At 41.5% G+C, this 12,846-nt stretch overlaps 1 protein-coding gene across 5 annotated transcripts in view; it reads left to right on the forward strand.

Moving 5' to 3' along the window:
* LOC115103975 (sodium/calcium exchanger 1-like) overlaps positions 1-12,846 on the forward strand; it is a 53,738-nt gene that overhangs the window by 25,851 nt on the left and 15,041 nt on the right. For 2 of the 5 annotated variants that reach the window (XM_029625060.2, XM_029625063.2), the window contains exons 3-5: positions 9,225-9,331; positions 11,750-11,770; positions 12,188-12,205. In XM_029625060.2, coding sequence (XP_029480920.1) covers positions 9,225-9,331; positions 11,750-11,770; positions 12,188-12,205 — 146 coding nt within the window. Of the gene's footprint in view, positions 1-9,224; positions 9,332-10,174; positions 10,276-11,749; positions 11,771-12,187; positions 12,206-12,319; positions 12,335-12,846 lie in introns of all 5 variants that reach the window. The other 3 variants (XM_029625061.2, XM_029625064.2, XM_029625057.2) reach the window with 2 other exon arrangements.

Genomic DNA, 12,846 nt, shown 5'->3' on the forward strand with positions numbered 1-12,846 from the left:
TCGTCACAATAAAGCCTACTATGAGCTTGAGTCTTTCGCAAATCGGACATTAAAGTATAACTTTCTGGGGACCTCCCGGGTGGCGCAGTGGTCTAAGGCATTGCATTGCAGTGCTAGCTGTGCCATTAGAGATCCTGGTTCGAGCAGGCTCTGCCACAGACCCATGGGATGGCGCACAATTGGCCCAGCGTCGTCCTGGTTAGGGGAGGGTTTGGCCGGCAGGCATGTTCTTGTTCCATCGCGCACTAGTGACTGGGCACAATGCACGCTGACACGGTCGCCAGGTTTACGGTGTTTTCTCTGACACATTGATGCTTCTGGGTTAAGTGGGCATTGTGTCAAAAAGCAGTGTGCGGCTTGGCTGGGTTGTGTTTCAGAGGATGCACAGCTCTCGACCTTCACATCTCGCTAGTCCGTACGGGAGTTGCAGCGATGGGACAAGACTGTAACTACCAATTGGATACCATGAAAAAAAGGTATAACTATGTGGTGCTGTGTTTCACAGAAAATAAAATTGCCAATGAACTGACGCTGACAAGGTCAATGGTGTTGACATTCAGGGACTGTTGACACTGCCTATTTTGTGGGAGTATGGAAGTACTGGGGAGATGCTGGCTCGCAGCTAGTGTTTGGCCCTGAGTCAAACAGCGCATCGGCTGATTTGACTCAGTTGGAGGGCTGGCTCATAGGGATAGGATCGACATGGGGCTAAGAAGCCAAAGGAACATTCTCTCTCCTCTCTGTCCTCTCTCTCACACTCTTTTTTTCTCTCTCTCTGTTGTTCGCTTCTCTTCTCCCCTTTATGTCCACTCTCTCTCTCTCCCTCTCTTACTGTCATTGCCATTCAGTCGCTCTGTCATGACTCACCCACTGTCTGTCAATCTTTCTCTCTGTGTCTGTCAGTCAAACTGCCTTTGGAAAAGCTGTGAGGAAGCTGGCACATGTAATCCTGCTCAGAGCCAACACAGTAGAAATATCCCTTCCTTTTTCAAACCGACTGCTCAACAGAGTTGTTGGCCTCCAACTTTTACTTTGTTGTGCATCCTTGAAAAAGGGTACTGTATCTCTTCAAAAGCCAGTTGAAATGTGGAGACAGTCCAACCTCCAGTTTCCCATGCTTGTGGGAGTAACAATGGCTCACTAGGGGGGTCTCTCTGTTGACTTTTTCAGATTAGAGCCACTAAGTAGGTTTAGTAACCCTGTCTACCGTTTTTGCCAGGTGGCAGAAGAAGCACTCTGAATTTGCCAAAAGAGTATTAGTTTGCAGCCTCTCTGTTAGGCACTCTAAGCCTGTAGGAGCAATCAAAAATAGAACACTTTTTTGATCAGGATACCTGCTACAGTATGACATTGTAATAGGCCATCAATCCAAACAAGGAACTTCTTAATCTTTCTTTAAAAACTATTATTGAGGGCTCGGGTACGAGCAATGAGATTATCACACAGACATCATCTGCTGTGTGTCCTGTTGTTTTGTTTAAATCCAGGGGTGTCAAACATATTGCGAGAGGGTCCAATGTTCCCTGAAATCTTTTTTGGCAATGAGCAAATTTCAGGTCTGCTGAACACAAACTTGAATTCTGTGTAACTGTACCCATTTTAAGTTACAGTTTCAGACTGTGGCTATTTGATTGTAATGTAGGCCTACCAAAGTGTTCTACCATCAATAACAATGGATAAAATGCATCCATAACATTTTAACATGGAAATAGCTGTTCTATCATTCAGCCTACAGAAGCAGTCAATAGGGGGGTGCTCAATTTCGGCCTACATTCCCTGACTTTTGAAAAAAAAACATGCTGGGCTTGACATTAACCTGTTTATCCACTTGTCCTTCAGACAAGGAGGTGACTGCAAAGGTTGTTGTCTTGTTTGATGCAAGAAACCACTTTACAAATAAAATGCATTATTATTCCCACACCATTATTACAGAGAATCAGACAAATTATCCTGCCCTCTGCCTATTGGCTACTTAGCTTATTCAAGCCTGTTTCAAAATGCAACACTGCCCTTTTAAGACCAAAAAAGCTCTTTACCGGACTCGCTTTTCAGATGTCTAGAAATGTACACGTTTTGTGCTCTTGTAGGAAGCAAGGAAGCACTCCCCCATTGCTGACAACAAATGATCTATAACTGGGCTAAAAACTCACTAACTAGCAAAGGATATGAACAAATGTGCACACATGACTACATGCAGCTCTTGCTTTGATCTCAAAACAAACGCATCTACTCACGACCGCTCATGCTGTAAACACAGTCCAGTTCAAAGTGATTGGCACAGTTCCATGTGTGGGAAATGAAAATACCTATTTGCATATAGGTCTACTGCAGCTCTTATTGTTTATGCCACACAGGTATGTGTAGAGCATGGCGTCATGCTTTTCAATGCAATAGAATCCTACTCCAATGTCTTCTGCCTACAACAACATCTCTTGCGTAGTTAGTTTTGCATTCTAAGTCTTGCGTAGTTCATTTTGTTTCATTATGTTGAATTAAAAGTGGCAAAGTGTTGATTCGAACACAATTCCCACAGTAAAGGGAAACTTTGATAGTGTTAACTTAAGGGAGAAAACTCTAGAAAGTTGAGTAAAGTTCAATCTCGTGCTACTCTGTGCGTGTTCATATTTCTTCAGTGTGCTAGTCCCGAAGGATCTGCGCGCCCTTCCGCAGCTTAGAGGGAACATTGCCCACAGGTGGATTGAAAATTGAGGGGGGAAACGAACTCTAAACTGTGTGAAATGATAATGGACCTACACTATCTTCATATAGTTTCTTGCCTGTCCAGCTCACTAATAATCACTGTGCACAGTCAATGGACCTACATTCATACAGTTTCTTGAATGTCCAAGTCACTAATATTCACTAGACAGTCAGGAAGCATAGAAAATTCCCAAAACAATGGCAAGGAAACGTAACCAATTTTCAGTGCGGCCTGCCGTACCTCGTAGAAGACACCCCTGGTTTAATCCATGACACCCAGGGCTACCTGAGAGGGTGAATAGGAGGTGTCACAAGAGGAAGGGACTGACTCCCTGTTATGTCACCCAAGGGCCCAGCAGGACTCTTGCTATTTCCTTTCACCAGAGACTCATTCACCTACGTGGCACCAAGAGGCCGTTGATCAATAATTCATGTTAATCTTAGTCAATCACATGAACATCACCTTAATGACTATAAAAAGGTCCCCTGTCACTTAGTAATTGACTTTTGAATAATGGACAATTCCAGCGTGATGGATGTGACATTTCCACACCAAATCACAAATTAAATGTCTCACAGAATGGACAAACAAGACATGAATTAAAGTGTTGCATGTCATGGGTTGACTATCCCACATAATTGCCCTAATTCTAATCAGTTTGGAGGGTCCAATAAGTTTGAACTAGTTTGTGGTTTGTCAATCCCTCCCTCTGAAAAAGTAATCAAAGTGTTCGGACTCCTGAGTGGCGCAGTGGTCTAAGGCACTGCATCTCAGTGCTAGAGGCGTCACTACAGACTCTGGTTTGTTTTCAGGCTGTATCACAACAGGGCGTGATTGGGAGTCCCATAGGGCGGCGCACAATTGGCCCAGTGTCGTCCGGGTTAGGGTTTGGCCGGGGTAGGTCAAATAAGAATTTGTTTTTAACTGTCTTGCCTAATTAAATAAAGGTAACATATTACATTATTACTGACAATTCACCCATACTGTATTCACACTGTGTAAGATTAGCTTCCAGTTGACTCGTAGCCTCTAACCCAAAAACCATGTAATGTTAGGAACAATGTAAGAGCAAAAACCTCATACCTCCAATATATGCCTTTGAGAATATACCCACAAATCACTGTGGAACCCACGTATACCAGCCTGATCTCCTAGAGTAGACGTAACATAGTAAATGTATATCCGAGATACTCAAATTACTATGATATGTTACGTTTTGTATGGTTATGTAAGACAGATGTTTACTTACTATGGTGGTTGGTCAGGGTGGATGGTAGTCCCGTGTAGCTCAGTTGCAAGTGCCATGCACTACCAACGCCAGGGTGGTGTGTTTGAGTCCCACAGGGGACCAGTACGAAATAAAGTATTAAAATGTATGCACTCACTACTGTAAATCGCTCTGGATTAGAGCATCTACTAAAATTTTAAATTATGGGTTGGCTTATAACACAAACATCTAGCAACCCAAAGGTTGTGAGATCAAATCTCATTATGGACAACTGTAGCTACTTTGCAACTACTTAGCATGTTAGCTAATCTAAATCTAAACTAAACCCTAACCTTAACCCCTAGCCTAGCTAACGTTAGCCACCTAGCTAGATTTTGTAACATATCATATGTTTTGGAAATTCGTAACATGTTGTACATTTAGCAAATTTGTAACATATAATACGAATTGTAATTCTTAACTTATCAAACGAAATGGGTGATGGACATCCACAAATTAATACTTACCATAAGATATCATACTAAATAGGAGTGTCTCCGATTTACATACAGAATAATACGAAATGCTCTGAGACCAGGTTGAACATGAATTAAAGTGTTGCATGTCATGGGTTGACTATCCCACATAATTGCCCTAATTCTAATCAGTTTGGAGGGTCCAATAAGTTTGAACTAGTTTGTGGTTTGTCAATCCCTCCCTCTGTGTTTATTTTCTATGGCAATTTTCCCTTCCAAAAGGTTTTGACATTTCCAATTGCTACAAAGCAGCACTGTTTTATCAAGAGTGTAATTCCACTCCAATTAATGACCCTGTTTATCCCCCAGTCTCTGAATATGTGTAAGCAATTGAAATCGCACCAATGTTGACATTTGTAATAAGATTGGGCCGAAGAGGATGGTTGACGTGTTACATGCTCCTAACCAATTGTGCTATTTTGTCAGTTTTCTTGCATTGTTTGTAACTTGTTTTTTTTTATACATATTTTGTACATAATGTTGCTGCTACCGTCTCTTATGACCGGAAATAACTTCTGGACACCAGAACAGTGATTACTCAACACGAACTGGAAGAAGCTTTTTCCTTTAACGAGTTCGATGAGAAGGACATACTGCTTTCCCGGGAAAAGGCCCAAATCCCTGTAATTTGCGTGAAGAAAAGACGGAGGAAAAGAGGGCACAGGTCGGGCTGCCTTCTGAGAATCTGTAGAATCTGAGAATTCCCACTGCCATCCATTCTACGAAATGCAATCACTGGAAAATAAAATTGATGACCTATTATCCTACCAACAAGACATTAAAAACTGTAAAATCTTATGTTTCACCGAGTCGTGGCTGAACAACGACACGGATAATATAGAGCCGGCTGGATTTTCCATGCACCGGCAGAACAGAGAAGAGTCTGGTAAGACGAGGGGTGGGGGTGTGTGTCTTTTTGTCAATAACAGCTGGTGAGCGATGTCTAATATTAAAGAAGTCTCGAGGTATTGCTCGCCTGAGGTACAGTATTGTACCTTATGATAAGCTGTAGACCACACTATCTACCAAGAGATTTCTCATCTATATTATTCGTAGATGTCTATTTACCACCACAGTCCAATGCTGGCACTAAGACCGCACTCAACCAACTCTACAAGGCAATAAGCAAACAAGAAATTTCTCATACAGAAGCGGCCCTTCTAGTGGCCGGGGACTTTAATGCATGCAAACTTAAATCAGATTTACCACATTTTTACCAGCATGTCACATGTGCAACCAGAGGGAAAAAAACTCTAGACCACCTTTACTCCACACACAGAGATGCACACAAAGCTCTCCCCTGCCCTCCATTTGGCAAATCTGACCATAATTATATCCTCCTGATTCCTGCTTACAGTCAAAAACTAAAGCAGGAAGTACCAGTGACTCGCTCAATACGGAACTGGTCAGATTACGCGGATGCTACGCTACAGGACTGTTTTGCTAGCACAGACTGGAATATGTTCTGGGATTCATCCAATGGCATTGAGGAGTTAACCACCTCAGTCATTGGCTTCATCAATAAGTGCATCGATGACGTCATCCCCACAGTGACCGTACGTACATATCCCAACCAGAAGCCATGGATTACAGGCAACATCCGCATCGAGCTAAAGGCTAGAGCTGCCGCTTTCAAGGAGCGGGACACTAATCCGGATGCTTATAAGAAATCGCGCTATGCCTTCAGGCGAACCATCAAACAAGCGAAGCCTCAGCACAGGATTAAGATTGAATCATACTACACTGGCTCGGACACTTGTTGGATGTGGCAGGGCTTGAAAACTATTATGGACTCCAAATGGAAAGACAGACACGAACGGCCGAGTGACGCAAGCCTACCAGATGAGTTAAATGCCTTTTATGCTCGCTTCGAGGCAAGCAACACTGAAGCATGCACGAGAGCACCAGCTGTTCTGGATGACTGTGTGAAAACGCTCTCGGCAGCCAATGTGAGCAATACCTTTAAACAGGTCAACATTCACAAAGCCACGGGGCCAGATGGATTACCTGCATGCGCAGACCAACAGGCAAGTGCCTTCACTGACATTTTCAACCTCTCCCTGACTGAATCTGTAATACCTACAGCCTAATACCTGCAGCCCACCATAGTGCCTGTGCCCAAGGAAGCGACGGTAACCTGGCTAAATGATTACCACCCCATAGCACTCACGTCGGTAGCCATGAAGTGCTTTGAAAGGCTGGTCATGGCTCACATCAACAGTATCCTCCCAGATACCCAAGTTCCTTGGTGTCCATATCACCAACATATTATCATTGTCCAAACACACCAAGACAGCCATGAAGAGGGAACGAAAAAACCTTTTCCCCCTCAGGAGACTGAAAAGATTTGGCATGGGTCCCCAGATCCTCAAAAAGGTTCTACAGCTGCACCATCGAGAGCATCCTGATATGCTATGGCTGCTATGGCAACTGCTCGGCATCTGACCTCAATTCACTACAGTACATTTCTGGGGCCAGGCATCCTACCATCCAGGACCTATATAATAGGCGGTGTCAGAGGAAAGCCCATAAAATTGTCAGAGACTCCAGTCACCCGAGTCATAGACTGTTTTCTCTGCTACCGGAGCGCCAAGTCTAGGACCAAAAGGCTCCTTAACAGCCTCTACCCCCAAGCCATAAGACTGCTGGACAATTAATAAAATGGCCACCTATCACGTTCGTCGTAATGATGAGACCAAGGCGCAGCGTGATAAGAATACATTCTTCTTTTAATGAAGACTAAACACTGAACAAACTATGCGACACAAGTACTGACAGGACACTACACATAGACAATAACCCACAAATCCAAAATGGAAAATGTCAACCTAAACAACAATAAACAGCTGTCTCTGATTGGGAACCAATTCAGGCCACCATAGACCTACATATACCTAGACATACCAAAACCCCATAGAATTACAAAAAACCCTAGACAGGAAAAAAATACACATACCACCCTCGTCACACCCTGACCTAACCAAAATAATAAAGAAAACAAAGATAACTAAGGTCAGGGCGTGACATCACCGGACTATTTACTTTGACACCACCCTCCATTTGTATTGTACACTGCTGCTACTCGTTGTTTATTATCTATACATAGTCACTTCACCCCTACCTACATGTACAAATTACCTCAACTGACCTGTACCCACGCACACTGACTCGGTACCGGTACTCCCTGCATATAGCCTCGTTATTGTTGTGTTATTGTGTTACTTTTTATTATTTTTTACTTTGGTGTATTTGGTAAATACTGCACTGTTGGTTAAGGGCTTGTAAGTAAGCATTTCATGGTAAGATCTACAGTTGTTGTATTTGGCGCATGTGACAAATTAAGTTTGATTTGATTTGTGTTTATGCTATTTCTATTAGGACTTTCAATCAGTGTTTAGCCTACCTTTAATGGGGGAAATACATGTCAGACCACAGAAATGTTCTGTTATTAGATGCAGTTATCTGCCAGATTAAAATGGTCCATCTTGTCACGGGAGAAATATGGCAAACACAGCAGCCTTGAAAGATCGTTCATCAACCATCCACAAGGTTACATTTTGAATTGGTTTGTCACATGGATTGGCTGTTTATTTTTTTTAGGATGATAAATTGTCAACAAATCGTGGATTTTGTGAATAGTTCATCCCTAAAATGATCACAGTCTGTTGTGATTATTTTCTGTTATTTCACATCCAACAGCAAATGGCCATCTGCCACAGCAGCTAGTTTCTGCATTATTTAGCAGTAGCAATCAGACAACGAATAACTTATAAATTGACAATGTCATCTCCTGTTAAGAGAGATTCAAAGCTGCCTACATAGTTTTTGTCATTACTTGCATCTTTTGTCCAAGTATATTAGTAGTGTGGTGTTTGGAGACATGTTCAGACATGTTTGGCTAGCTGTTAGAGCGACAAGCCTATCATCTCCCTCTCACCTTACCCCTAGTCTGGTCTGGTCCCAGATCTGTTTGTGCTGTCTTGCCAACTCCTATGGTCATTGTCATGAGTTGGATATACAGTACAAACATATCTTGGATCAGGAAATCATTTCCCCATGGTTTAGTTTATAAACATTATGCAGGAGTGCATCTTCAACCCATGGGTGCTCTGCTTTTGTCTCAGAGAGTTGTTTTAGTCTCCATATTTGGGTAGCATCGATGTTGAGAGGATCCTGGTCATTCTCAAACATGGGCCTGAGCCACAGTATAAGACTATAAAATAGACTGATAGACTCTCTAGGCCTTTTCGCATTACTGAGCCAAGCCAAGCTCAACTTACATTTGGCCTGTTGTTGAGAATAAAAAATGAGGTAATATATATTGGAGGGAAAACATGTCCACCATGTTTGTCTGTACATACAGTAGGGCCTGTGGCCTATAAGAACACTAACAGTACAATGCAGCACTGCATAGTCACACTTGAAAATATTTCAGTCTTGTTGTGATTTGTTTTGTCCCTCATTTGTCTCAAATTACTTTAATTCAGAACTTAAATGTAGTATTTTGATGAGGCGATATATGGGGGTGTTTTCATTTTTCCAGTACATTTTTGTATAAAAGACATTGATTTCATTGTTTGTGATTTATTGTCTCCCCCTACCGGAATCGCTTGATGTCACTCTACAACACATCTTCACATTTGTTTTTGTGCTGTCGCCAATGTGTCGTTTGACAATGCATGGCTCGTCGTTCTTCTTCCCTCATGTTCGCACTCTCCATACGCTTTTCTATCTGCAACCTTGTGTTCTTTCTTTCTCTCTTTCTCTCTCTCTGTTTCAGCAAATCTATACAGATCAATATAATCGATGACGAGGAGTATGAGAAAAACAAGAACTTCTTCCTTGAGATGGGAGAGCCTCAGCTGCTGGAGATGAGTGAGAGGAAAGGTGGGGCGTTCCCTTCCCAGGCTTTGGTCCCAACCCTGTACCCCTTAACCCCGCCCCCATTCCATTCACCATGTATGGCGTCCCCTACTGGATCCATCCACTATTACTTTGCGTTCGCTCAGACCTACTGTATTGGGTATACATGGATAAAGGCCACATTTACATCCTCCATGGAGCATTTTCACAATCCTGGTCCAAGAGGAACACTGTAATAGACAGGTTTTCCTACCCACTGGATTCTCTTTTTTGGTATTTTTTCATTGTTACCTTTCAACCACATTTGTATAATGGTCAGGTGTAGATTTCTTGATTATGAATCCCGTGGTCCTCCAGGACCAGCATTGAGCCTAAAACAATTTTAGTCAGACCTAGACTACAGAGCACTTGTGACCTTTTATTGACCTCAGCACCTACACAAAACAATATCAATGTTATGAGAGGTAAATACCAGGACATAACGATATCAAATGCACAGACTTAACAATAGTGATATTATGTTTAGAGGTGAAAATCAATGAAAAGCTTTCATCTTTAAACTCAAACTGAGATCATAGAGGCTTCCAAACAGAGTTCCAACTGTCCCTCCATGTATGCACCATGAGGTGGTACGAGTGTGCAACAGAGCTCGACTTCCCCCCCTACCCCCGACAAACTGTTCCATCTGTACATCCATGGATGGCTCAGTGGATAGGTGGATATCGAAACCAGTCCAAATCCGTTTTGCTGTGTGTGTGTGTGTTTGTGAAACGTGCACAATCTATCCTTCCCCCTTCCCCCACTTCCTCGCCCTCGTCTTTCACCTTTCCCTTTTTGTTTTATACCTTGTCTTGTGTCCCCTTGCAGGAAAACCATAGCGGTTAGAATACTTGACCACGACGAATATGAAAGACAGGCCAGATTCTACATAGAGCTGCAGGAGCCCCATTGGAAAAGGCGATTGACAGGTGTGAGAGTAACTGAAAAGAGTAGAAGATGGGCTCAAGCTTCTGACCTCCTCCTCTTCTTCCTCCCACTCCTTCTTACTGCCATCTTTCCTGTTATTTTTCTTACCCTCTTCTGCTCCCTCTCGTATTTTCTCCACTGTTGCAAGGCTACCTACCCTCTCCTCTGGTTTCTTGTATTTCTACTGCCCCTGGTCAACGCCGCTGTTCAGTGAACAGGATTTGGAACAGGAACAGGATTGGAGCAGAGTCAGTGAAGTTTATTTCCGTCCTGTTAAGGAGTCCCATCCTATGAGGCGTGCAGAGCGATAATAGCTTTTTGGTGGATAAACAAAGGTGGAATGTTGACTGGTAGTGGTAGTATGCTCAAGAAGGTGCTTTTCTAGCCCTTGAGCTCTTGTGGTCTTCAGCCAAGCAAATGGTCCAAGTTTATCCTTTTACAACCACACCCCTTGGTACTAACTGTGTTCCACTGTTTATGTTTTGGGTGCTGCTTGGAACACACACTCACAATACTCAAAACATAAGTTTTTCAGTATGCATGTTGGACTTTGATTAACTCCTTACCGTAGGATTTTGGAAGAAATGCCATTAGATATATTTTTAGAATTACATAATACAATATTAACCTCTATATAAGGTACCAATAAATATACTGAATCACCACTCTCAATGTACGGAAATAACTAAAATAAAAATGCTGTGATGCGGTGGTTAATTTATCATGCAAACTTTGCCATCACAGAGAAGTGATTGCTGTACATGTTTATTGTGGTGCCATTTCATATTTTGTATGTATAACTCCAAATGAAGCTATGCTAGAGCCCAAGGCCCTGCTTCCCAAACCTTTGTAACGTTACATTTTCGGACATTAGGGACGGTGCATCGTTAAAACGCTCTTATGAGACTTCAGTTCCATCTCAGGAAACTGGGCCCAAAACAGTACGCTGCAGGATAATGCTAGCGCATCATTTTGACAATACTCTGTCTTGACTTATTCAATGTGCGTTTAGGCATAATTCCTCATCGTTTAAACTTTCATCCAGTGGAAACATTTAGCGGGTAACAAATACCATTATGAAACCCACACTGATACCTTGTTTTTATTTCCGAATATGTAACATTTTTAAATTCTCACAGATATTGTGAATTTAAATTGTGCCGAATATATAGTACCTCTGAGATTTGATTGGCCCAAGTGTTTCATTGCCATTTAATGTACAACATTTCGAGTCCTACAAGTCTGATTTCAATTTCAAAAACTTGTTAGACATGTCTAGTCTGTAGTGAACCACAACCTAACCACGAAATCTGTATATTATAACTAACTTGCCTGATGACTATAACTTTTTGCCGCCGGCTTGTGTATATTCATTCCTCTTGTTTCCCTTGTTACTTGTTTCCATTTCTCTTGTTTCTCATGTCTTGTTTCTCTCTGCTCAACTGTCTCTTATCTCATCTGTTTCCATCCTATCAGCTGTGTTGCTTCAAGAAATTGGTAAGCAGTCTACGTTTTCTCGTTAGTCTGCTCTGGTGTGCTGTCACACTCTTTGTTTCCCCTCGCTTCTGAAGTCACCTATTACTTCAAATGCCATTCATTGTCTGTTACTATTGTAGTGAAGTGTCAAAAGTGCATACACTGGCAGTCCGTGTACATGGTAACCTTCTACAGAAGGGTGAATTAATTTCCTAAATTATGTTCTCATTTGCAAGAAAACATGTGTAATTGTTCTTATTAAAGAGTGAGTTTGGAAGTAGGCTTATACAGTATTTTTATTACTAGAGTTGAATTATTATTTGCTGATCAAAATTGGTCATTAATGAATAATACTATTAAGATACTTCATATAAACTAATACCCACTCGCAACCAAAAGGCATGTTTGATTTATTTTCTTTATTTTCTATGGTTTTAGGTGGATTCGTGAAGACAGGTATGGAATATTGCTATTGCAAACAAAAATGATATTATTTGGATTCAATGTATATATTGATTGATTGATTAATTAATTCATTAATTAATGGGTCATTTTTATTAATTTTAATAGACAAAAGGCTTTATGGTAAGAAACAACTCAGTGTTGTAATGAATTGCTTTTTAAATCGTTGAAATTTAAAGCAAGTTAAATTCAAGTAACAAATGTGTCACCTTGGTGAGAATCATGCGTTCTACTCCCCATTACTAATGGCACAAGCCTTCCAGGCTACTCTTTCATTGTTTAGACTATCTTTGTAACTATGTCTATTTAGACATAGACATTTGTAATAAACCAATGTAATAGATTGATTATATTGAGAAAGCTTTGATAGACTTTAGTTGATTTGAGCATGGCATATTTTCAAATCAAATATACTCCAAAGACAGCACTGTGTACACTTGAATGAATATATTCTACTGTGTACTACTGTAGTACTACTATAGTCTTTTCTTTGATGAATACTAGAAATGTCGTTTTTTTGGTTTGCACTTCCAGGCATTCAACATGTAGGCTTATCCTATCACTGAATGAGTCACACTTCACTGTGTGCGAAAGAGTGTGAAAGAGGATGAATGACCTCACTGCGTGTGACCACA

This window comes from Oncorhynchus nerka, linkage group LG21 (assembly GCF_034236695.1).
Source record: "Oncorhynchus nerka isolate Pitt River linkage group LG21, Oner_Uvic_2.0, whole genome shotgun sequence".
Classification (NCBI taxonomy): domain Eukaryota; kingdom Metazoa; phylum Chordata; class Actinopteri; order Salmoniformes; family Salmonidae; genus Oncorhynchus; species Oncorhynchus nerka.